Source organism: Phocoena sinus, chromosome 3, assembly GCF_008692025.1.
Source record: "Phocoena sinus isolate mPhoSin1 chromosome 3, mPhoSin1.pri, whole genome shotgun sequence".
In the NCBI taxonomy this organism is placed as follows: domain Eukaryota; kingdom Metazoa; phylum Chordata; class Mammalia; order Artiodactyla; family Phocoenidae; genus Phocoena; species Phocoena sinus.
In genome coordinates, this window is record NC_045765.1 from 74,333,242 (window position 1) to 74,358,230 (window position 24,989).

General features: G+C 36.7%; 1 protein-coding gene across 2 annotated transcripts in view; it reads right to left on the reverse strand.

Annotated features, from left to right (window-relative positions):
* The window catches only part of DMXL1 (Dmx like 1), a 132,943-nt gene that overhangs the window by 19,704 nt on the left and 88,250 nt on the right, over positions 1 to 24,989 (reverse strand). For both annotated transcript variants that reach the window (XM_032625990.1, XM_032625989.1), the window contains 4 exons: positions 9,339 to 9,425; positions 6,663 to 6,784; positions 6,154 to 6,295; positions 2,576 to 2,636 (listed from right to left, as the gene is read on the reverse strand). In XM_032625990.1, the coding sequence (XP_032481881.1) occupies positions 2,576 to 2,636; positions 6,154 to 6,295; positions 6,663 to 6,784; positions 9,339 to 9,425 (412 nt within the window). The remainder of the gene's footprint in view (positions 1 to 2,575; positions 2,637 to 6,153; positions 6,296 to 6,662; positions 6,785 to 9,338; positions 9,426 to 24,989) is intronic.

The window sequence follows — 24,989 nt, forward strand, 5'->3', positions numbered from 1 at the left end:
AGTAGCTCACATGTAAAATGAAACACTCTTAAAACCTTATAAACTGGGCTTCCCTGGTGGCGCAGTGGTTGAGAGTCCGCCTGCCGATGCAGGGGACGTGGGTTCGTACCCCGGTCCGGGAAGATCCCACATGCCGCGGAGCGGCTGGGCCCGTGAGCCATGGCCGCTGAGCCTGCGCATCCGGAGCCTGTGCTCCGCAACGGGAGAGGCCACTGCAGTGAGAAGCCCGCGTACCGCCAAAAAAAAAAAAAAAAAAAAAAAAAAAAAAAAAACCTTATAAACTAAAACTTAAAAAAATGAAGGTTCCATGACTTCACTGGTGGCACAGTGGATAAGAATCTGCCTGCCAATGCAGGGGACACAGGTTCGATCCCTGGTCTGGGAAGATCCCACATGCCACAGAGCAACTAAGCCCATGCACCACAGCTACTGAGCCTGCACTCTAGAGACCACGTGCCGCAACTACTGAGCCCGTGCAACACAACTACTGAAGCCCACGTGCCTAGAGCCTGTGCTCTGCAACAAGAGAAGCCACTGCAATGAGAAGCCCGTGCACCGCAACGAAGAGTAGCCCCCGCTTGTCACAACTAGAGAAAGCCTGTGCGCAGCAACGAAGACCCAATGTGGCCAAAAATTAATTCTTTAAAAAACAAAAACAAACAAACAAAAAACCCCACAAACGTTCCTATAACCAGGTTGTCTGAGCAAATATTCCTTATTAGTAAGTAAAGTCTGTTACATCATATACATGTAAGGAAAGAGTTAAATGCAACCTTAAAAATCTTAATATATTCATTTTTTGTTTTTGAAATAAGGCTTTCCTTTTAAGACTTACATTTCTATTTCAGTTCAACCTATTAGATTAACTTCTAAAAAACTTCCCTGGAGTAGAAGTCCAAAAGTTTTGGTTTACAATGACTAAGATTTTTAAAAAATCTATTCCAAAGGAAGGAAGGAACTATTTTGAGGTATCTGTAATTCAGAGTAAAATTTTTAAAAAACTTATTTCAAAACATTTCCAGTACATGAAAGGAGCCTATTGTTGAACTAAATTACTATCTGTGAGACTTGTTCATGACATGAAAAAATATACTGTAAAAAAATTTCAGTGATTAATTTAATTAGCATTTAATTTTTCAAGTCTCTTATCTGCCAGTTACAGTAGTTCTTCTCTGAACAGAGAAAGTACTTACTGCAAGACAGAAGTTACATGATATTACCTAATAACTCTGAAAATAAGTCCATTAATTGCCTTTGAAGCTAGGGATTATTTTATTTAAATTTATGGGCTTGAGGTAGAGCCTATTTATAAACTAGTCACCTGTCATGATACATGCTTTGGGACAGAAATAATGAAATCCCTTCAATATTTCAGGAAACTTCTAAACTCTATTGTATAGAGTAAGAATAGATTTTAAACAATGCCAAATTTTCTTGCTGCAGGATTAATATTATTTAAGCTTTGTAAATAAAACATCTTTGACTCCTTCCTCTATATGCTTCATGATTGTTTTTAGTTCTTACTTTACATTAGACTTGTGGATAGAAAACATATACTTCTAGTGTTGAATAAATTTGATGTAGTGGAAACAGGCTAATTTTCAATATTATTTTATACCTCTAGCATAAGTAACAGAAGTTACCCTCTTCATCTTAAATATATGGTTCTCTTCAACCCTTTTATTAAACATTGGTATATAACTTTGATAATAGATGCTTATAGCACTTATTATAATTAGGTAGAAAAGAACACTGCTTTTGCCACTCCTATTTTATCAAAACATCTCTCATAAAAAAGGTGGTACAATTTTTTTATAGGTTATTAAATTGGAAGGACATGAGTACCTTTTAATTAACATGCACTATTTTCACTATTTTTGTTACTGTGTAGTAGGACAATTTGATGAAGGGCACTACTTAAAAATTATATTTAAAAAAAACCTGGAATACACACATGCCAATATGAATACTGATTCCAACCCACAAGTTAAAGTTGTCTCTATTATTTTTTCTCTGCTTCAATACTTCCAATAAATTCCCCATTAAATCTTTGTTAAAGGAAGAAAAACTTTTGAGATTCCTAGGAAGATTAACTAAAAATAAATATATCCTGCCTTAGAATGTAAGAATGTAGTAATAACCATTTCCTATACTTACTATTAGTGTATCTGATAAAAGACAAACTGACAAAATATTAATAAAATACAAACTGATTATGAGGAGTCTACAAGTGACCCAGATATGGTCCTGTTCTATGTAATAAAAAAGGGAGTGATCCAATTATTAAAACAATAATTATCAACTACAATTTAACATTGTGCAGAGTCCAGAAATGTTCAAAAATAAAATGTGATAACAGAAATATTTAGTCAAAATGCTAAAAATTTACATGTTAAGTTAGCCTTTCTCTATTAATTCAGGAAAATCACTTTTTCTATTTTTACTCAATTTTGAAGTGATTTTACTTGCTAGCAAACATTCCCTACAAAAAAAATAAAGTGCTGACTATCTTTCAATTGAAACTAAAAGTTTCCTTTAAATTCCTTAAAATAATGGCTAATTATTATCAACTTACAGTAAGGAAGAGATGGATGAGAAGTCATTCTTCTGACATTATTAATGGCTTTCTTAATCATCTGTTAACAAAGAAAAATCATTCTTTTACAGTTACAATAAAAAGTAGTATTAAAAATTTTAATTGTGACAGGAGATTCAAATAACATTTATTTATTTTTACATGATTCCATAACTATCGTAATGGGTGCTAAAAATACTAAACATGGTAACAGAAATGAAATTTAATAGCTCAGCTCTCTAACATTTAAGTGTACATACATTTTCTGCATCATTACCTAGTATCTAAGAACAAATTCACCTCAAGAATTTAGTCTTACCTCCTTTCTTGCCAATTCTTTTCTTATCCCATTAAATTTATTGGAACAATCCTGAATAGTATAAGGTTAAAAAGACAGGCAGAAGCATGTGAAAAAAAAAAAAAAGAGGTAAACAGAAAACTGTATAAATTTTTAACTGATAGTTTGGAACTATTTATTTACCCATTTTAAAATTATGCTTTGAATGATTTACATAGCCTGTCAAATAAGAGTAAACTAAATATGTGAAATTAAAGGGATAATTTTAATTTATAGACTATTTCCTACTTATAACTGTAACTATAGTTATAGGTTATCCTAAGTTTGTAGCACCAGTTCATGTATATTTTGTTGTTACTGTTCTTTTGGATTTTAAATTGTTCAATTAGCCTAAAGCTGTAAGTAAAGTGGGGATTTGGGAGGGAGGGAAGGAACTAGGCCAGCAGAATCAGTGAGGGATAGAAACACTGAAAGATATATATAGCTGCAGTTATACTCCAAAACAGCAGAAATTGGTCATAACTAGTATTCATTTTCATTAGCATTCATAATTTAATAAAATAATAGGATTAAGAAAATATTTAATCAAATTCTCTACACACAAAAAAAACCTTCTGAATGTTACTTCTGTTTAGTAAACTTCATGTTTAAATCCCTTGCCCCTCTTAATTTAGAAAAAGTCTAAAGATTCCTGTTCCTTCTTTTAATTATCATTTTTTTTCTGGTAAGAGCATCAAAGGAAAATCATGAGTAAAAAAATAAAAGAAAGTTAAATAAGTTTCTGAAAGCATATGTAGAATATTATAAGGGAAAGAAATCATTAATTATTTTAGAAGATCCATATAAAAAGGACCACCTTATTATATTGGTGTCTTTTTCCTGAGGATGGAGTGGGATAATCCCAATACTTATGTTTACAAACCACAATGACCCCAACTAAAAAAGATGTCCTTCTAACATTTAAATAGGAAGAAAATTCAGTCCTAAGAGGAATAACAAAGGTAAATTTCCATATTATAATACTCTGGAGAATAAACAAATATTTTCTGAGCACCTACTAAATGTTCTACTTAGAGATCTATTCTACTTAGAGATCATCAATATATAAGGCAGGCATAACATAATCTCTCAAAGAGCTTGCATTGCAGAGGGTATAAAAAAAGACAACCAAATAATGAATAGATAATTTCCAAACTGATGATGAGATGATAAAATGGGATAATATGATGATCAAATGAGGTAACAGTGTGACTGGCAGTAGTGTAGGGAGGAGCAGATACCTTTGCTAAGGAAGCAAGGGAAATCTCTTGAGAATTTGAGTTGAGATCTGAACGGTAAACAAAAGAAGAGTATTTCAAGCAGAAAACAAGGTAAAGGCTCTGAGCTTGATGTGCTCAAGTGACAGAAAGAAGGCCAGTGTGACCAGAGCAAAGAGAATCAGGTGTGCAAACAAGGGAGATGCTGCTGCAGAGGCTGGCAGAGTTTAAATCACATAGGGCCTTAGAGGCCATGTTAAGGACTTGATTTAAAGCTGTACTGGGTAATCTTAAAGTTTTAAGCATGGGAGTGATAACCTGAATGATCTTTTAGAAAAAAGCAACTCTGCCTGCTGTGTATAAAACAGAGGGAGCAGTTTAGAAGCAGAGAGACCAGAAAGAAAGCCGTTACAGGAAGAATTGTATCATATTCTCTGAAAATGGAGTTGGAAAAAGTGCTTATTATTTCTTTTTGTATATTTTGTATAGTCTCTTTAAGTTCTTTAAAAGATAATAATATCAGTAGGTTTTACAAATGAATTTTAATGTATCTGTCCATTGGAAAAAATTTAACTATTAATGACCAACTCTTTTCTTTTGAATAATCACTAGATTGCTTTTCAAATTCTTAATACTTAAAACACTCCTACCTGCAATCAATGAGTGAAGGGGAATGGAGGGCTTTAACACAAGCGCTACCACAAATTTGAGATAGTGACCTGAGTTAAATTCCTTGACCTTTCTGGATCTCAAGCTTCATCTAAAGAATGGTAAGTAGGAGTAATTACAATAGCTACAACAGATATCTCAAACAATAATAAGGTTATATGAGTGATAAAAGAACTGCATTAAGTATAAAATATTATCAGGTATTATTAAAGATGACTGAGCCTTTATTTAAATAATTACCCTTACAAAAACCACCTACCACCTAGAAAGCCATGGAAAGAACTGCTGGTGCTGGGTTTCTTTGGTTCTGTGTATCAATTCCTATACCCTAAGTGTCAACAAAGGAATCTCATGTGGGTATAAACATGGATCACATCTTAGGTAATCAGGGCTCAAGAAGATCCTCCATTACTACAGAAAAATTCTGTTTCAGTTCATCTGCATATTATATTTTGCTTAAATTAAAAAAAATTTATATCATTTTTATTTGTTCAAAAAAAGAAAAATTTATTTGTCTCAGCATCAACTAACAGTTATTAGTTGATAACCATTTAAAAATATTATCTAGACTAGGGGTTGGCAAACCTTTTTCGTAAAGAATTAGATAATAAATGTTTTGGACTCTATGGGCATATAGTCTCTGCTCAGATACTCAATCCTACCACTGTAATGTGAAAGCATCCATAAACAAAATATTAAAAAAATGAGTGTGGCTATGTTCCAATAAAACTTTATTTATAGACAATAAAATCTGAATTTCATATAATTTTCATGTGTCACAGAATACCATTCTTCTTTTTTTTTCAACAGCTGAAAAATGCAAACACCATTCTTAGCATGTTGTCGATACAACAGGTAGTAGGCAGGATTTGACCCATAGGCCGTAGTTTGCTGAGGCCTAATTTGGTTCCAAATAATTATTACTTAAAATATAGCTCTTTGTATTTTCAATTATTTATTTAAAATAATTTTTGTTATCCTTTTCAAATGAAAACATATTATTCTTCGAATCAAAATTTATAATTTCCAACAAGTATGACTTATTTAAAAAATTAAGAATTAAAAAAAAATATTTAGGGCTTCCCTGGTGGCGCAGTGGTTGAGTCCACCTGCCGATGCAGGGGACACAGGTTCGTGCCCCGGTCCGGGAAGATCCCACATGCCACAGAGTGGCTAGGCCCGTGAGCCATGGCCACTGAGCCTGCGCATCCGGAGCCTGTGCTCCGCAACGGGAGAGGCCACAACAGCAAGAGGCCCCCATACCACACACACAAAAAAATTTACATCATCTTTTATCTATTAAGTTAGAGAGAAAAACAGGACATTTATACACAAATATTTTTAACTTTACATACCACTGATGCTCCTCTGCCAGTCTGTGTACTACCAAGCCATGGCATGTTAATTGGAGTACCAGGATTGCTATGTGTGTATGGGGTTGTACCCTGCACAGCTGTTAAATCATCACGAGCATGTATAACCAAGAAATCTTCTGACCTACAAAGGAATATCAGCCAGAATGAAAGCAACCCATCAGTTCTTCATTTCTTCTGTTATACCTGAAAGCTCTAACATATGACTTTGTATTTCCCTTTAAAATTAATTTTCTTCAGCTCTTAACTCTCAACTTACAGACAATAATTTCGTATGTGAACAATTTCAGATCCCTTCACCTATTCTCTTCTATCCCTCGATTCCCTTCTTTAAAGCTCCAGCCACCCCTTCTTTACTCTTTAGCATATCAATTTCCACTTTGCTTACAATCTAGGACTATTCCTTTAAAAAATCATTTGAAAGGTATAGTTCTGTGGATTTCATTATTCGTACTGCAATGTCACCAAATAAAAACAAAGTATAAGGGTACCCTTTGGTTTCCATTTCTATATCATCATCTACCCAAGTATAGATCTGTGTAGCCAGAATTCCAGAAACATCTAGTTCTTGAACATCATGGCTTGAAGCAATTGCTATGCAGTTTCTATTCGCCTGAAAAATAAATCATACAGTACTGTTTAAATAAAAATGCGTAACATGTATATGCGCTACTTTTGAAAATGGAGACTACAAAACAGCCTCTAGAAATGATAACTTTAAGGTACAGAATAATAGTATTTTCACAAATAAATATTTTAAATTAATTTTAATAAATAACTTTGAGTGAAATATCATCAGCTTGAGCTTGGAGATATGTTTATATTCTAAGAATTCCAGAGCATTCAACAGAAAGTCAGCTATAAATGGAAATGCACATGCCACTTCATTTCTTCTCCCAGCACTGTCTCTCTAGTCTACTAGAATGGTACAATCTCCTTAAGGTTTGCACAGTTCAGAAATGTGGAGTGAGATGTTGAACAATATAGGGGCCCTGGGAGGTAAGGAAAGGTAAGGGAGATAAGGAACTCCAAACTAAAGAAATAATGGTGAATTATTCAAATAAGATGGTATCACTTTCACCTAAAGCCTTTCAATCTTAGGCAAGACAAACAGAATTTGGGAAAGGGTCACAAAGAAGAGGTAAAGAAGAGTGAGGGAAGTATGTCAGAAAAAATCATAAATGAAAAGTTGGTCAGACTAAATGATAGAAAATTTTAAACATCTACAAATTTAAAACATGTATCTCTAAAACAGAAAATGAAAAGATATTGACAGCAAAAAGAAAACAGGATTAGTATTTCCATTATGTAAAATGCTAAATACAAACTAATAAGAAAAAACTGAGACCCCAGAGATATGTGGGAAAAGGATATTAACTAGACTGTTGGAAGGTAATTCTCCATGGGACTCTCCACTTTTGCATGTCTTGTGAGTTAGTCAATGACTGCCTTTGTTTCACAGTATTATTGCCAGGATGTCTATATAGCTATAGTCTCTCCCTCCAGATCAAAAGGCAGATAAGCTTAATGTACATTAGAAAAGATTTGGGTATCACTGGCCTTCTTGCTGTCACTTTGTGGGAACTGTACCTCAGGGAACCAGAGCAAAAATGCTAACATTCTAGTTTTTGCTATTAGTAATAAATTGTCCTTTGTCTCTGGTCTTGTGTCTTCTAACAGTATCCAATAAACTGTGAAAGTTAACTTGTTCCATTGAATACAGGGGAAAATCTCAGATCCTTCTTGACACAGATAATTCACAACTAAACAAATGGGGAAAAGTTCAATCTCATCAGCATTTTAAATTACTGCAATTTAAAGCAAAGGATATTTCTTAGCTACAAATTTAGAAAGATGTAAAAACAATATATTTGAAGAAATAAAAATTAAACAAGTACACTCTTACAGAGTCAACAGGAGACTTTGTATATGACTGTTCATTACTATTTACTTATATAATATATCCAAGTAAGAGAAAACAGCTAGTCTGTTTTATAGCACAAAATATTAAAATCTTATTTTCTTCAGGGGAAGGAAGTGACTTGTTGAGTGTAGATTATAATTTATATTTGTATTGTGTAATATGTATATATCATATTACATAGATATAACATCATGAGAACTGCCTGGCTAAGGGGCTAATCCCAAACTTGCCTGCTATGGACAGAACTAGTCACTGTTAGGGAGAGTCTATGAGGAATATGAGACGAAGAACACAGGGAAAGATGAGGACAGAATGACAAAGGATCTATCTAGGTGAAATCAAAGAAAAGACAGACATAGGGAATTCCCCAGTGGTCCAGTGGGTAAGACTCTGTGCTTTCACTGCTGAGGGTGTGGGTTCAATCCCTGGTCAGGGAACTAAGATCCCACAAGCCGCACAGTGAGGGCAAAAAAAAAAGACAGACATAGCATAGGAAGATGAAGAATCAACTAGAAGTCCCTATACATTTTGCAGTAAGGCAATTAGGGAAGATAGGAGGGGAAAATGACTAAGATAAATTTCAACCTTGAACCACTGTACCGAAGGCTACCTCTTCTGTAAGTAGCTTATAGACACCTCTAAGGAGGATATTGAGTAAGAAAGCTAAGGAATACAAAGAAAACACTCTAGTTGGGCAGCTATTATAGCTGAAAGTCAAACAGGGAGAATTTCTGTGAGTCACATATAAGCTTAATTTTGATCTATACGAAGAATCACATTCAACATATTCATATAAAGAAAACAGGAAACATTTTCTTTGGATTAGCTGCATGTGTTGTATAAATTCTAAAGGCAGGGGACTTCCCTGACGGCCCAGTGGTTAATATTCTGTGCTTCCACTGCAAGGGGCATGGGTTCGATCCCTGGTCGGGGAACTAAGATCCCCCATGCCAAAAAATAAAAATAAAATAAATAAATTCTAAAGGCAACTGCATATATAAATACTTGAGACCTCTCTATGTGTAGTAATAAAACATTTTATCTGCTATATATCCAAGATCAAATAAATTATCAAACAATATAATCATTTTATAAAATAAAAAATGTACTCACATTGCAATTTAAGGAGTAGAAAGTAGCTCTGGGAAAGGGAAACACTGCTACTGAATAAACTGACAGAACAGGAGACATTCTCCAACTATGAATACTTAATCAAAGAAAAGAAAAATGTCTATGTACTTACTTTATTAACAGCAAAGGCAGTAATTATATCAGATTCCTTATGAATAATTCTTGCTTTACCTCCAGGATATCCCGAATCTGCTTCTACCTAAATGGAGGGAAAGAAAATACAAAAATACAGTGATTTTAGTAAATGAAAAAACATAATATATGTCAGTCTTTCATTTAATACTTGCATAAATTAAGAAACTTTTCAGATATTTCAAATCCAAAGGTACTATTTTACATGTTACTTACTTCTAAAACAAAATTTGGCAAGAGGAATTTACATCTTTTCAAATTTGCTTTTTCACATATAAAAAGATCATTGATATACAACTTCATTAACTGCTTATGTTCTTAAGCTGCAATAAGTTAACTTTAAGACATTCTAATTATTAATGTTAAGATAAGTTTACCGCGTTTCGTAGTATTATAATCCTTTGATATTTTAAATATTTTAACATTAAAAGGTCAGAAGGTAAATATCTTAGGTTTTGCAGACCAGTAAAGAATTATGTTGCATATTCTTTTTTAAAACAACCTTTCAAAAATATAAAAACCATTCTTAGCTCATGGCCTACAGAAGAACAAGTAGGACACAGCCAGCTGAATATATTTTACTCTTTGTCTAAAATAACTTTTAATTTATTAAAGGACCCTGAAATCCGGAAAGGCATAGTAATTTGCCCAAGTCAGTAATCATTTTAATAGCTGAATAAACCATAATTCAATATACTTTGGATAAGGGAAATATTATTTGACCTTTTGCTTACCCCACAGAAGGCATATACACCTTTCAACTCAGAAGAGAGTATCGTATAAAATCAACATTTACTAAAATAAACAGAGGTAAAATGAAGAGGCAATTGCTAAGAGTTGGAGATGTTACTTAATGTACTATTTTGTTTCATTTTATTTTATCCTCTCTAACCTTCAACCTTTAAAATGAATTATTATAAATTGTTTCACAACTCATTGTGCAGTGAAGTTATTAATTTGAAATCAGAAAACAAATTTACTTCCTGGAAAATTTAGATAAAATATCACCAATCCCCATCCATTGTTTGACCACAGAACTGAGTAGGGTGAGCAATATTTTTAAAAATGGCAACTGACAGTTCATTTGCAAAGTTGAAAGAGACATAATCAAACCAAAATAACCATTTGCAATCAAAACTCATAGTCACTGGATGTAAAGATGTCAAATATACTCTAATCTTAAATGCAACTGGATAACAAACATGAAAGAATTTCACTGCTCGTACCAGCATTTTGGTTGATTTGAGAGTCAACATCTTTTCTAAATAAAGTCTTAGTTCTGGTTGAGGTCCATCATCCAGTAAGAATGTCTAAGTCAAATTCTGTAATTTCATGACCAAAATCCCAACTTAAACACCTATCTGCCTGGTATCTAAAGTACACTAAGTGTCCACTACTGGGTTTTGAAGAAATTGGAAATAAAGACAAATGATATTTCCATGGAATAGAGGGATATGCTATTTGCTGGTAATGAATAGGTGGGTGGAAATTTTCAGTTTCACCGGCAGCACTTCTTCAAACTTTACACTCACAGAGAGGAAAGCATGAACTTCATAAACGCTTCTTCACTGTGGGAATACATTCCTGTCCTTTCATTATCTAGATTTACTAAAACATTGTTTCTCAATAGTGCGGTCCCAAGAAGACCTGCATGAGAATCAATTAAAGGGGGTGGGGTGGCGTAGAAGGAATGGTGTTTGGCATCAAGAGTTTATGCATATTCAATTTTGAGAACAATCATAAGTTGCAGGAGATGAATTTGGAGAAGTAGGCAGAGTTTAGCTTGCACGGGGCCTTAAAAGCCATAATAAAGAATTCAGATTTTATTTTAAGGTTAGAAAACCATTGGAGGGTTTTGATAATTCTGGATGTTGTGGGACAAAACATAAGGGGTGTGAGACTGGCTGCCAGGAAACTAGTTAAGAAGCAACTACAGTAGCTGAAATAAGAGGCAGCGGTGTATCTGATTAGAGGAGTAGGAATGGTGGTACTGATTAAGTGGTTAGCATTAGGATAAATTTTGCCAGTGGGCTGAGACTACAGTAGTGAGTAAAAGAGAGGAAGTAAGGGTGACTCCCAGTTTTCAGACCGTTCTCAAAAAATGATACTGAGACAAAAGTGAAGGAAAGAATAGGTTTAGGTTGGGATTAGGGGAAGATAGAAAATTCTATGTTTTGACATTGAGGGGGAGGTAACTAATAGATTATATATGCAAGTGTGGACTTCATGAAATGAGCGGGGCTGGAGAGAATTAAGAATTATAATTTGTATGGAAACACAAAAGACACTGAATAGCCAAAGCAATCTTGAGAGCGAAAAACGGAGCTGGAGGAATCAGGCTCCCTGACTTCAGACTATACTACAAAGCTACAGTAATCAAGACACTATGGTACTGGCACAAAAACAGAAATATAGATCAATGGAACAGGATAGAAAGCCCAGAGATAAACCCACACACATATGGTCACCTTATCTTTGATAAAGGAGGCAGGAATGTACAGTGGAGAAAGGACAGCCTCTTCAATAAGTGGTGCTGGGAAAACTGGACAGGTACCTGTAAAAGTATGAGATTAGATCACTCCCTAACACCATACACAAAAATAAGCTCAAAATGGATTAAAGACCTAAGTGTAAGGCCAGAATCTATCAAACTCTTAGAGGAAAACATAGGCAGAACACTCTATGACATAAATCACAGCAAGATCCTTTTTGACCCACCTCCCAGAGAAATGGAAATAAAAACAAAAATAAACAAATGGGACCTAATGAAACTTCAAAGCTTTTGCACAGCAAAGGAAACCACAAACAAGACCAAAAGACAACCCTCAGAATGGGAGAAAATATTTGCAAATGAAGCAACTGATAAAGGATTAATCTCCAAAATTTACAAGCAGCTCATGCAGCTCAATAACAAAAAAACAAACAACCCAATCCAAAAATGGGCAGAAGACCTAAATAGACATTTCTCCAAAGAAGATATACAGACTGTCAATAAACACATGAAAGAATGCTCAACATCATTAATCATTAGAGAAATACAAATCAAAACTACAATGAGATATCATCTCACACCGGTCAGAATGGCCATCATCAAAAAATCTCAAAACAATAAATGCTGGAGAGGGTGTGGAGAAAAGGGAACACTCTTGCACTGCTGGTGGGAATGTGAATTGGTATAGCCATTATGGAGAACAGTATGGAGGTTCCTTAAAAAACTACAAACAGAACTACCATATGACCCAGCAATCCCACTACTGGGCATATACCCTGAGAAAACCATAATTCAAAAAGAGTCATGTACCAAAATGTTCATTGCAGCTCTACTTACAATAGCCAGGAGATGGAAACAACCTAAGTGTCCATCGACAGATGAATGGATAAAGAAGATGTGGCACATATATACAATGGAATATTACTCAGCCATTAAAAGAAATGAAATTGAGCTATTTGTAATGAGGTGGATGGACCTAGAGTCTGTCATACAGAGTGAAGTAAGTCAGAAAGTGAAAGACAAATACCGTATGCTAACACATATATACAGAATTTAAGAAAAAAAAAAATGTCATGAGGAACCTAGGGGTAAGACAGGAATAAAGACACAGACCTACTAGAGAATGGACTTGAGGATATGGGGAGGGGGAAGGGTAAGCTGTGATAAAGCGAAAGAGTGGCATGGACATATATACACTACGAAACGTAAAATAGATAGCTAGTGGGAAGCAGCCGCATAGCACAGGGAGATCAGCTCGGTGCTTTGTGACCACCTAGAGGGGTGGGATAGGGAGGGTGGGAGGGAGGGAGATGCAAGAGGGAAGAGATATGGGGACATATGTATATGTATAACTGATTCACTTTGTTATAACGCAGAAACTAGCACACCATGGTAGGGCAACTGTACTCCAATAAAGATGTAAAAAAAAAAAATTATCAGCCAATGGATGATATTTAAGTCATCAGATAACCCAAAGAGAAAGTAAAGATGGAAAGAGAAAGGTTAGAGAACTAAGTTCTGCAACATCCAACATTCCAAAGATAGGAAAAAAAAGACTGGTCATTTCAGGAGTGGGAAACAGCACTGGGAAAGATAAATACTGACACTGAATAAACTGAAAGAACAAGAAACATTCTCCAACTATGAACTTAATAATCAAAGATGATGTTATAGGAACCAAGTGAAATAAGAGTTTCATAAAAGTAGCAGGGATCAACACTACCAAAGAATACTGAAAAGTTGAATTTAAAAACACAGAGAATTGACTACTGAAACTAGTGTAGTCAGTAATACACTAGGACAATCTCAGTGGAGAGGGCTGGAGATAATACTTAACTGGTTAGAGAAACATGTGACATCTTGTGAACAGGAAAGGAAGTCCACTGGGGAAGGTTCACACGGGCATTCAACTGAGTTGATAATGTTTTATTTCTGAAGCTGGGTAGTTCCTACTTGGTATTTGCAATACTACTCTTTAAGTCTTCTTGAATGACTTTACAGGAAACTCTGTAATTGAATTTTACTAGGTAAAGGTTTAGAGAAATCAGGCAATAGATTCTCAAAGGTAGATCTTTTGGTTTTCATTTTAAAGTAAGAGAATAAAATATATTTGCTTATGTTGAGGAGAATTTAAGAGAGGTAAAAGTTTATCATGGAGGTGAGATGAGGAATAAATACTGAAGTAAAGTCCTTGGGGAGGTAAGAGCAGACAGGATCAGTGCACAGGTGGAAGATCTGGCTTTGGATAAAAGAGTGACAGTGACATCTACTGTGAGAGACGGCAAAACAAAACATCTGTACATAGAGCAGAAGTTAGATTTGGTGGTGGGACAATATTGTGGGCTAAATCACTGATAACTGTACTTATTTTGACAGCAAAATAAGGTCATTCATAGAAAGTAGTAAAGAAATATTGTAAGTTTGAGGTAAGAGGGAAAAAGTGGGGAGAATGGAAAAGAGAATGAAGAAACAATTATGATGGTGGAATACTTTAATTGGGGATTGTGACTATAAATTTTAAATAAGGCAAGCCCCCATGGTTTGTGCTTTTTCTTCATCCATGTTCAGCTATTTGGGTGCAGACACAGAGTGGACAGAGAGCTAGCTTTAAACAGGTTTGGGAATTTTCAAGGCAAGTACAGTGTAGAGAGAACAGGGCAAAAAGGTTGAGGTTTGCAAGGGACTGATCACAATGATGGACCATGGAATCTAAGCTGGGAAAGAAAGGAACTGGGGACATGATACAGGCAAATAAAAATACATAACTCACATGTGCTACAAACATTGAAAGTCATATGACATAAAATCAAGAGTAAAAAACATCACAATGGGGAGAGGAACTTCAAGATGGCAGAGGAGTAAGACGTGGACATCACCTTCCTTCCCACAAATACATCAGAAATACATCTACATGTGGAACAACTCCTACAGAACACCTACTGAATGCTGGCAGAAGACCTCAGACCTCCCAAAAGGCAAGAAACTCCCCACGTACCTGGGTAGGGCAAAAGAAAAAAGAATAAACAGAGACAAAAGGATAGGGACGGGACCTGCACCAGTGGGAGGGAGCTGTGAAGGAGCAAAGATTTCCACACACTAGGAAGCCCCTTCGTGGGCAGAGACTGCGGGCTGCGGAGGGGATAAGCTTCGGAGCCGCGGAGGGGATAAGCTTCGGAGCCACGGAGGAGAGCGCAGCAACAGGGGTGCGGAGGGTTTCTCGCACAGAGGATCCGTGCCAACCAGCACTCACCAGCCCGACAGGCTTGTCTGCTCACCCGCCAGAACCAATGGGGGATGGGACCTGAGGCTCGGGCTTCGGAGGTCAGATCCCAGGGAGAGGACTGGGGTTGGCTGCGTGAACACAGCCTGGAGGGACTAGTGTGCCACAGCTAGCCGAGAGGGAGTACGGGAAAAAGTCTGGAGATGCCGAAGAGACAAGAGACTTTTCTTGCTTCTTTGTTTCCTGGTGTGCGAGGAGACGGGATTAAGAGCTCCGCTTAAAGAAGCTGCAGAGATGGGCGCGAGCCGTGGCTATCAGCGCGGACCCCAGAGACGGGCATGGGACACTAAGGCCGATGCTGCAGCCATCAAGAAGCCTGTGTGCAAGCAGTTTACTATCCACACCTCCCCTCCTGAGAGCCTGTGCAGCTTACCACTGCCAGGGTCCCCTGATCCAAGGACAACTTCCCCAGGAGAACACACGGTGTGCCTCAGGCTGCTGCAACGTCATGCCAGCCTCTGCCGCTGCAGGCTCTCCCCGCACTCCGTACCATTTCCACCCCCTGCCCCGGCCTGAGTGAAGCAGATCCCCCGAATAAGCTGCTCTTCTTTTGTTGTTGTTGTTGTTGTTTTGTGGTACGTGGGCCTCTCACTGTTGTGGCCTCTCCCGTCGTGGAACACAGGCTCCGGATGTGCAGGCTCAGCGGCCATGGCTCACAGGCCCAGCCACTCCGCAGCATGTGGGATCCTCCCGGACCGGGGCACGAACCCGTGTCCCCTGCATCGGCAGGCAGACTCTCAACCACTGAGCCACCAGGGAAGCCCTCAGCTGCTCTTTTAACACCGTCCTGTCTGAGCGAAGAACAGATGCCCTTAGGCGACCTACACACAGAGGTGGGGCCAAATCCAAAGCTGAACCCCAGAAGCTGTGTGAACAAAGAAGAGAAAGGGAAATTTCTCCCAGCAGCCTCAGGAGCAGTGCATTAAATCTCCACAATCAACGTGATGTGCCCTGCATCTGTGGAACACCTGAATAGACAACGAATCATCCCAAATTGAGGAGATGGACTTTGGAAGCAAGGATTTTCCCCCCCTTTTTCTCTTTTGGTGAGAGTTTATGTGCATGCTTCTGTATGTGATTTTGTCTGTATAGCTTTGCTTTTACCATTTGTCCTCGGGTTCGACTGGTACTTTTTTTTTTTTTAGTATAGTTCTTAGCGCTTTTTATCATTAGTGGATTTGTTTTTTTGGTTTCGTTGCTCTCTTTCTTTCCCTCTTTTTAATTCCTTAAAGAAATATTTTTAATAATTATTTTGTATTTTACACACATTGTTTTCGCTTCTTCTTTTCTTTTTTTCCTTTTTTTTTCTCACTTTAATTCTGAGCCGTGTGGATGACAGGCTCTAGGTGCTCCAGCCAGGGGTCAGGGCTGTGCCTCTGAGGTGGGAGAGCCAAGTTCAGGACACTGGTCCACAAGAGACCTCCCAGCTCCATGTATTATCAAATGGCAAAAATCTCCCAGAGATCTCCATCTCAACGCCAAGACCCAGCTCCACTCAACGACCAGTAAGCTACAGTGCTGGACACGCTATGCCAAACAACTAGCAAGACAGGAACACAACACAACCCATTACCAGAGAGGCTGCTTAAAATAATAATGTGGTGACAGACACCCCAAAACACACCAACCGACGTGGACCTGTCCACTAGAAAGACAAGATCCAGCCTCATCCACCAGAACACAGGCATTACCCCCCTCCACCAGGAAGCCTACACAACCCACTGAACCAACCTTAGCCACTGGGGGCAGACACCAAAAACAACGGGAACTACGAACCTGCAGCCTGCGAAAAGGAGACGCCAAACACAGTAAGCTAAGCAAAATGAGAAGACAGAGAAACACACAGCAGATGAAGGAGCAAGGTAAAAACCCACCAGACCTAACAAATGAAGAGGAAATAGAAATTCTACCACAAAAAGAATTCAGAATAATGATAGTAAAGATGATACAAAATCTTGGAAATAGAATGGAGAAAATACAAGAAACGTTTAACAACGACCTAGAAGAACTAAAGAGCAAACAAACAGTGATGAACAACACAATAAATGATATTAAAAATTCTCAGGAAGGGATCAATAGCAGAATAACTGAGGCAGGAGAACGGACAAGTGAGCTGGAAGATAAAAGAGTGGAAATAACTACTTACTGCAGAGCAGAATAAAGAAAAAAGAATGAAAAGAATTGAGGACAGTCTCAGAGACCTCTGGGACAACATTAAACGCACCAACATTCAAATTATAGGGGTCCCAGAAGAAGAAGAGAAAAAGAAAGGGACTGAGAAAATATTTGAAGACATTATAATTGAAAACTTCCCTAATACGGGAAAGGCAATAGTTAATCAAGTCCAGGAAGCACAGTGAGTCTCATACAGCACAAATCCAAGGAGAAACACAAGACACATATTAATCAACCTATAAAAAAATAAATACAAAGGAAAAATATTAAAAGCAGCAAGGGAAAAACAACAAATAACACACAAGGGAATCCCCATAATGTTAACAGCTGATCTTTCAGAAGAAACTCTGCAAGCCAGAAGGGAGTGGCAGGACATATTTAAAGTGATGAAGGGGAAAAACCTACAACCATGATTACTCTACCCAGCAAGGATCTCATTCAGATTTGATAGAGAAATTAAAACCTTTACAGATAAGCAAAAGCTGAGAGAATTCAGCACTACCAAACCAGCTGTACAACAAATGCTAAAGGAACTTCTCTAGGCAGGAAACAAAAGAGAAGGAAAAGACCTACAATAACAAACCCAAAACAATTAAGAAAATGGGAATAGGAACATACATATCGATAATTACCTTAAATGTAAATGGATTAAATGCTCCAACCAAAAGACACAGACTGGCTGAATGGATACAAAGACAAGGCCCGTATATATGCTGTCAACAAGAGACCCACTTCAGACCTAGGGACACATACAGACTGAAAGTGAGGGGACAGAAAAATATATTCCATACAAATGGACATCAAAAGAAAGCTGGAGTAGCAATTCTCATACCAGACAAAATAGACTTTAAAACAAAGACTTATCACAAGAGACAAAGAAGGACACTACATAATGATCAAGGGATCAATCCAAGAAGAAGATATAACAACTGTAAATATTTATGCACCCAACAAAGGAGCACCTCAATACATAAGGCAAATACTAACAGCCATAAAAGGAGAAATCGACAGTAACACAATCATAGTAGGGGACTTTAACACCCCACTTTCACCAATGGACAGATCATCCAAAATGAAAATAAATAACGAAACACAAGCTTTAAATGCTACATTAAACAAGATGGACTTAATTGATATTTATAGGACATTCCACCCAAAAACAACAGAATACACTTTCTTCTCAAGTGCTCATGGAACATTCTAGAGGCTAGATCATATCTTGGGTCACAAATCAAGCCTTGGTAAATTTAAGAAAACTGAAATCGTATCAAGTATCTTTTCCGACCACAACGCTATGAGACTAGGTATCAATTACAGGAAAAAAATCTGTAAAAAATACAAACATATGGAGGCTAAACAATATACTACTTAATAACCAAGAGATCACTGAAGAAATCAAAGAGAAAATGAAAAAATACCTAGAAACAAAGGACAATGAAAACACGACGACCCAAAACCTATGGGATGCAGCAAAAGCAGTTTTAAGAGGGAAGTTTATAGCAATACAATCCTACATTAAGAAACAGTAAACATCTCAAACAACCTAACCTTACACCTAAAGGAATTAGAGAAAGAAGAACAGAAAAACCCCAAAGTTAGCAGAAGGAAAGAAATCATAAAGATCAGATCAGAAATAAATGAAAAAGAAATGAAGGAAACGATAGCAAAGATCAATAAAACTAAAATCTGGTTCTTTGAGAACATAAACAAAATTGATAACCCACTAGCCAGACTCATCAAGAAAAAAAGGGAGAAGACTCAAATCAATAGAATTAGAAATGAAAAAGCAGAAATAACAACTGACACTGCAGAAATACAATGGATCATAAGAGATTAATACAAGCAACTATATGCCAAGAAAATGTACAACTCGGAAGAAATGGACAAATTCTTAGAAATGCTCAACGCTCCGAGACTGAAACAGGAAGAAATACAAAATATGAACAGAACAATCACAAGCTCTGAAAGTGAAAATGTGATTAAAAATCTTCCAACAAACAAAAGCCCAGGAACACATGACTTCACAGGCGAATTCTATCAAACATTTAGAGAAGACCTAACACCTATCCTCAAACTGTTCCAAAATATAGCAGAGGGAGGAACACTGCCAAACTCATTCTACGAGGCCACCATCACCCTGATACCAAAACCAGACAAAGATGTCACAAAGAAACAAAACTACAGGCCAGTATCACTGATGAACATAGTTGCAAAAATCCTCAACAAAATACAAGCAAACAGAGTCCAACAGCACATTAAAAGGATCATACACCATGATCAAGTGGGGTTTATCCCAGGAATGCAAGGATTCTTCAATATACGCAAATCAATCAATGTGATACACCATATTAACAAACTGAAGGAGAAAAACCATATGATCATCTCAATAGATGCAGAGAAAGCTTCTGACAAAATTCAACACCCATTTATGATAAAAACACTTCAGAAAGTAGGCATAGAGGGAACTTACCTCAACATAATGAAGGCCATATATGACAAACCCACAGCCAATATCATCCTCAATGGTGAAAAACTGAAACCACTTCCACTAAGATCAGGAAGAAAACAAGGTTGCCCACTCTCACCACTCTTAATCAACATAGTTTTGGAAGTGTTAGCCACAGCAATCACAGAAGAAAAAGAAATAAAAGGAATCCAAATCGGAAATGAAGAAGTAAAGCTGTCACTGTTTGCAGTTGACATGATACTATAGAGAATCCTAAAGATGCTACCAGAAAACTACTAGAGCTAATTCATGAATTTGGTAAAGTAGCAGGACACAAAATTTATGCACAGAAATCTCTGGCATTCCTATACACTAATGATGAAAACTCTGAAAGTTAAATTAAGAAAACACTCCATTTACCATTGCAACAGAAAGAATAAAATATCTAGGAATAAACCTACCTAAGGAGACAAAAGACCTGTATGCAGAAAATTATAAGACACTGATGAAAGAAATTAAAGATGAGAGAAACAGGTGGAGAGATATACCATGTTCTCAGACTGGAAGAATCAACATTGTGAAAATGACTATATTACGCAAAGCAATCTGAAGATTCAGTGCAATACCTATCAAACTGCCACTAGCATTTTTCACGTAACTAGAACAAAAAATTTCACAATTTGTATGGAAACACAAAAGACCCCAAATAGGCAAAGCAATATTGAGAAAGAAAAGCAGAGCTGAAGGAATCAGGCTCCTGGACTTCAGACTATACTACAAAGCTACAGTAATCAAGACACTATGGTACTGGCACAAAAGCAGAAATATAGATCAATGGAACAGGATAGAAAGCCCAGAGATAAACCCACACACATATGGTCACCTTATCTTTGATAAAGGAGGCAAGAATATACAGTGGGGAAAAGACAGCCTCTTCAATAAGTGGTGCTGGGAAAACTGGACAGCTACATGTAAAAGAATAAAATTAGAACACTCCCTAAAACCATACACAAAAATCAACTCCAAATGGATTAAAGACCAAAACGTAAGGCCAGACACTATCAAACTCTTGGAGGAAAACATAGGCAGAACACTCTATGACATAAATCATAGCAAGATCCTTTTCGACCCACCTCCTAGAGAAATGAAAATAAAAACAAAAATAAACAAACGGGACCTAATGAAAATTCAAAGCTTTTGCACAGCAAAGGAAACCATAAACATGATGAAAAGACAACCATCAGAATGGGAGAAAATATTTGCAAATGAAGCAGCTGATAAAGGATTAATCTCCAAAATTTACAAGCAGCTCATGCAGCTCAATATTAAAAAAACAAACAACCCAATCCAAAAATGGGCAGAAGACCTAAATAGACATTTCTCCAAAGAACATACAGATTGCCAACAAACACATGAAAGGATGCTCAACATCATTAATCATTAGAGAAACACAAATCAAAACTACAATGAGATATCATCTCACACCGGTCAGAATGGCCATCATCAAAAATTCTCAAAACAATAAATGTTGGAGAGGGTGTGGAGAAAAGGGAACCCTCTTGCACTCTTGGTGGGAATGTAAACTGACACAGCCACTATGGAGAACAGTATGGAGGTTCCTTAAAAAACTACAAATAGAACTACCATATGACCCAGCAATCCCACTACTGGGCATATACTCTGAGAAAACTATAATTCAAAAAGATTCTTGTACCACCATGTTCACTGCAGCTCTATTTACAATAGCCAGGACACGGAAGCAAGCTAAGTGTTCATCAACAGATGAATGGATAAAGGTGTGACATATATATACAATGGAATATTACTCAGCCATAAAAGGAAACGAAATTGAGTTATTTGTAGTGAGGTGGATGGATCTCGAGTCTGTCGTACAGAGTGAAGTCAGAAAGAGAAAAACAAATACCGTATACTAACACATATATATGGAATCTAAAACAAACAAACAGAAAATCGTCATGAAGAACCTAGGGGCAAGATGGGAATAAAGACGCAGACCTACTAGAGAATGAACTTGAGGATACAGGGTTGGGTAAGGGTAAGCTGGCACAAAGTGAGAGAGTGGCATTGACATCTATACACTACCAAATGTAAAACAGATAGCTAGTGGGAAGCAGCCGCATAGCACAGGGAGATCAGCTCAGTGCTCTGTGGCCGCCTGGGGGGTGTGATGGGGAGGGTGGGATGGAGGGAGACACAGGAGGGGGGAGATGTCGGGATATGTGTGTGTGTATAGCTGATTCACTTTGTTGTAAGGCAGAAACTAACACACCATTGTAGAGCAATTATACTTCAATAAAGATGTTAAACAAAATCACAATAAATACGGTCTTAAAGGTCATCTTAATATAAGGTTTCAAGTCATGCTTATAAAATGTGATTGGGCTGGATAAATGAGGGAAAAAATCCAAATATGAATGCTAAAAGAGTTTTTATGAGATTAAACAGATAAAAGAAGTAAACAGGACAATTGTGGTTGACACGTATACACTGATGTGTATAAAACTGATGACTAATAAGAACCTGCTGTAAAAAAATAAAATTAAATTAAAAAAAAAAAAAGTAAAGAATTACCATACGATCCAGCAATTCCACTTCAAGGTAAATACACAAAGAATTGAAAGCAGAGACTGGAACAGATATTTGTATACCAACGTTCACAACAGTACTACCCACAACAGTCAAAAGATTGATACAACCCAAATGTCCATTAATAGCTGAATGGATAAACGAAATGCTATATATACATAATGGAATATTATTTAACCTTGAAAAGAAAGGAAATTCTGAAACATGCTACAAAATGGATGAACCTTGAAGGTGTTACACTCAATGAAATAAGCCAGTCACAAAAGTACAAATATTGTACGATTCCACTTATATAGGTATCTAGGGAAGTAAAATTCATAGACAGAACGTAAAATGGTAATTGGCAGGGGCTGGGGGGAGGAGTGGCAGAAATGGAGAACTACTGTTTAATGGGTAAAGAGTTTCACTTTAGGGAGATGAAGAAGCTCTGGGGACGGATGGTAGTGATGGTTGCAAAACCATGCGAATGTACTTAATGTCACTGAACTGTATACTCAAAATGATTAAACTGATAAATTTTATACATATATTTTACCAAAATTTTTAATAAAGGAAATCTTATGTGGAAACTGATCTGAATAGTGCCTGGGTTCCACAAAGCTTCCCTTAGGAGTGAAGAAGGGAATAGTACTAACAGACTAACTCCAGGATTCTACTACTATTTCAATTAAAGCAACAGCATGTTTAAAACTATCAACTCTCATTTAGTAAATAAGACTTCAAGGGTGGAATGAGCTCAGTGTCACAGAACAGGTCTATAGAAAAGCTGTACTCCAGGTCTCATTAGTTGTTTTCAGTTACTAAGACTTTCTACAATATAAAGCTGTATGCCTGGAGTACTTCAGCACTACTCTAATGATATAATAAAACAAACATGAAGATGAGATCTAAAGACTATCAAAGGCATACTAGAAAGAAATGGGAAGCAGTCAGATGAATATAAAATGACACCAATACCCAAAATATTAGGGAATATAAATATTAAGAAATAATTTTGTTTTCAAGATCATAGCAGAGAAATGAGAGGTAATAACACCACAGATTCTACTGTGTATTAAAAGGATAAGGGAATATTATGCATAACTTCACATCAATAAATATGACAACGGAAATGAAGCAGACAAATTTCTTGAAAGGTATGGACTACCAAAAGCTCACTCAAGAAGAAACTGAAAACCTGAACTGCTCTATATCTGTTAAAGAAAGAAACTGAAGTTGTAGACTTAAAAACTCCAGGCCCAGATAATTTCTCTGGTGAATTCTACCAAACACTTAAAGAAGAAATAATACTGATTCTACACAAATTCTTCCAAACAATTAAAAAGGAGAGAACATTTTCCAACTCACTGTGTGAGGCCAGCATTTGTTAAAACACACACACACACGAAAAAAACAAAGATAAAACAAAAAACCCAAAAACATTAAAAGAAACTAAAAACCAGTATCTTTCATAAACATAGGTACAAAAATTCTTAACAAAAATTTTAACAAATCAAATCTAATAATATATAAAAAATATACCACATCATGACCATATGGTTCTTACCCTGGGAATGCAAACTTGATTTAACATCAAACAAAGCCATCAATCTACTTAGCCATATTAACAGACTCAAAGCAGAAAAACCATATGATCATCTCAACAGGAGAAAAAAAAAAAGCATTTGACAAATTCTAACATCCATGCCTGATTAAAAACTCCCAACAACCTGAAGAAAGAAACTTCTTCAGTCTTATGAAGGGCCTCTAAAAAAACCTTACAGTTAACATCATACTTGATGACAAAAGACTGCATGCTCCCCACCCCCCAAGATCAGGAACAAGATAAAAATGTCTGTTTTCACCATTTCTATTCAATACTAGACTGGAAGTTCTAGTTAGTGCAGTAAGATAGTAGGGTATTAGCATAAAGATAAATAAATAGATCAATGGTCCAAAATAGAGTCCAGAAATTAACTTCCAGATATATGTCAATTGACTTTTTAAGAGAGAAAAGCAATGCAGTGGAGGAAAGGATAATCAAAGTGGTGGGACAACTGATACACAGATTTAAAAATAAAAGTAACTACAATACATACTTCACACCGTATTAAAAAATTAACTGAAACTGGGTCATAGGTCTAACTATGACTATAGAACATCAACAAAGCAGGAGAAAATCTTTGTGACGTTAGGTTAGGCAAAATTCTTATAGAAAGAAAATCCATACACAGAACAAATTTTGATGAGCTCCAATGTATCAATTAAGAACTTCTGGGGTTTCCCTGGTGGTGCAGTGGTTGAGAGTCCACCTGCCGATGCAGGGGACACGGGTTCGTGTCCTAGTCCGGGAGGATTCCCACATGCCGCAGAGCGGCTGGGCCCGTGAGCCATGGCCGCTGAGCCTGCGCGTCCGGAGCCTGAGCTCCGCAACGGGAGAGGCCACAACAGCGAGAGGCCTGCGTACCGCAAAAAAAAAAAAAAAAAAGAAAAAGAACTTCTGCAGTTTAAAAGAACTTGTAAAGAGAATGAAAAGACAAGAAATCATCTAAGAGGAAATATTTTAAAATCACATATCTGATTTGTATTTAAAATACAAAAGGAACTGTTGAAACTCAACTAAGAAAACATACAACCCTATAAAAACAGACAC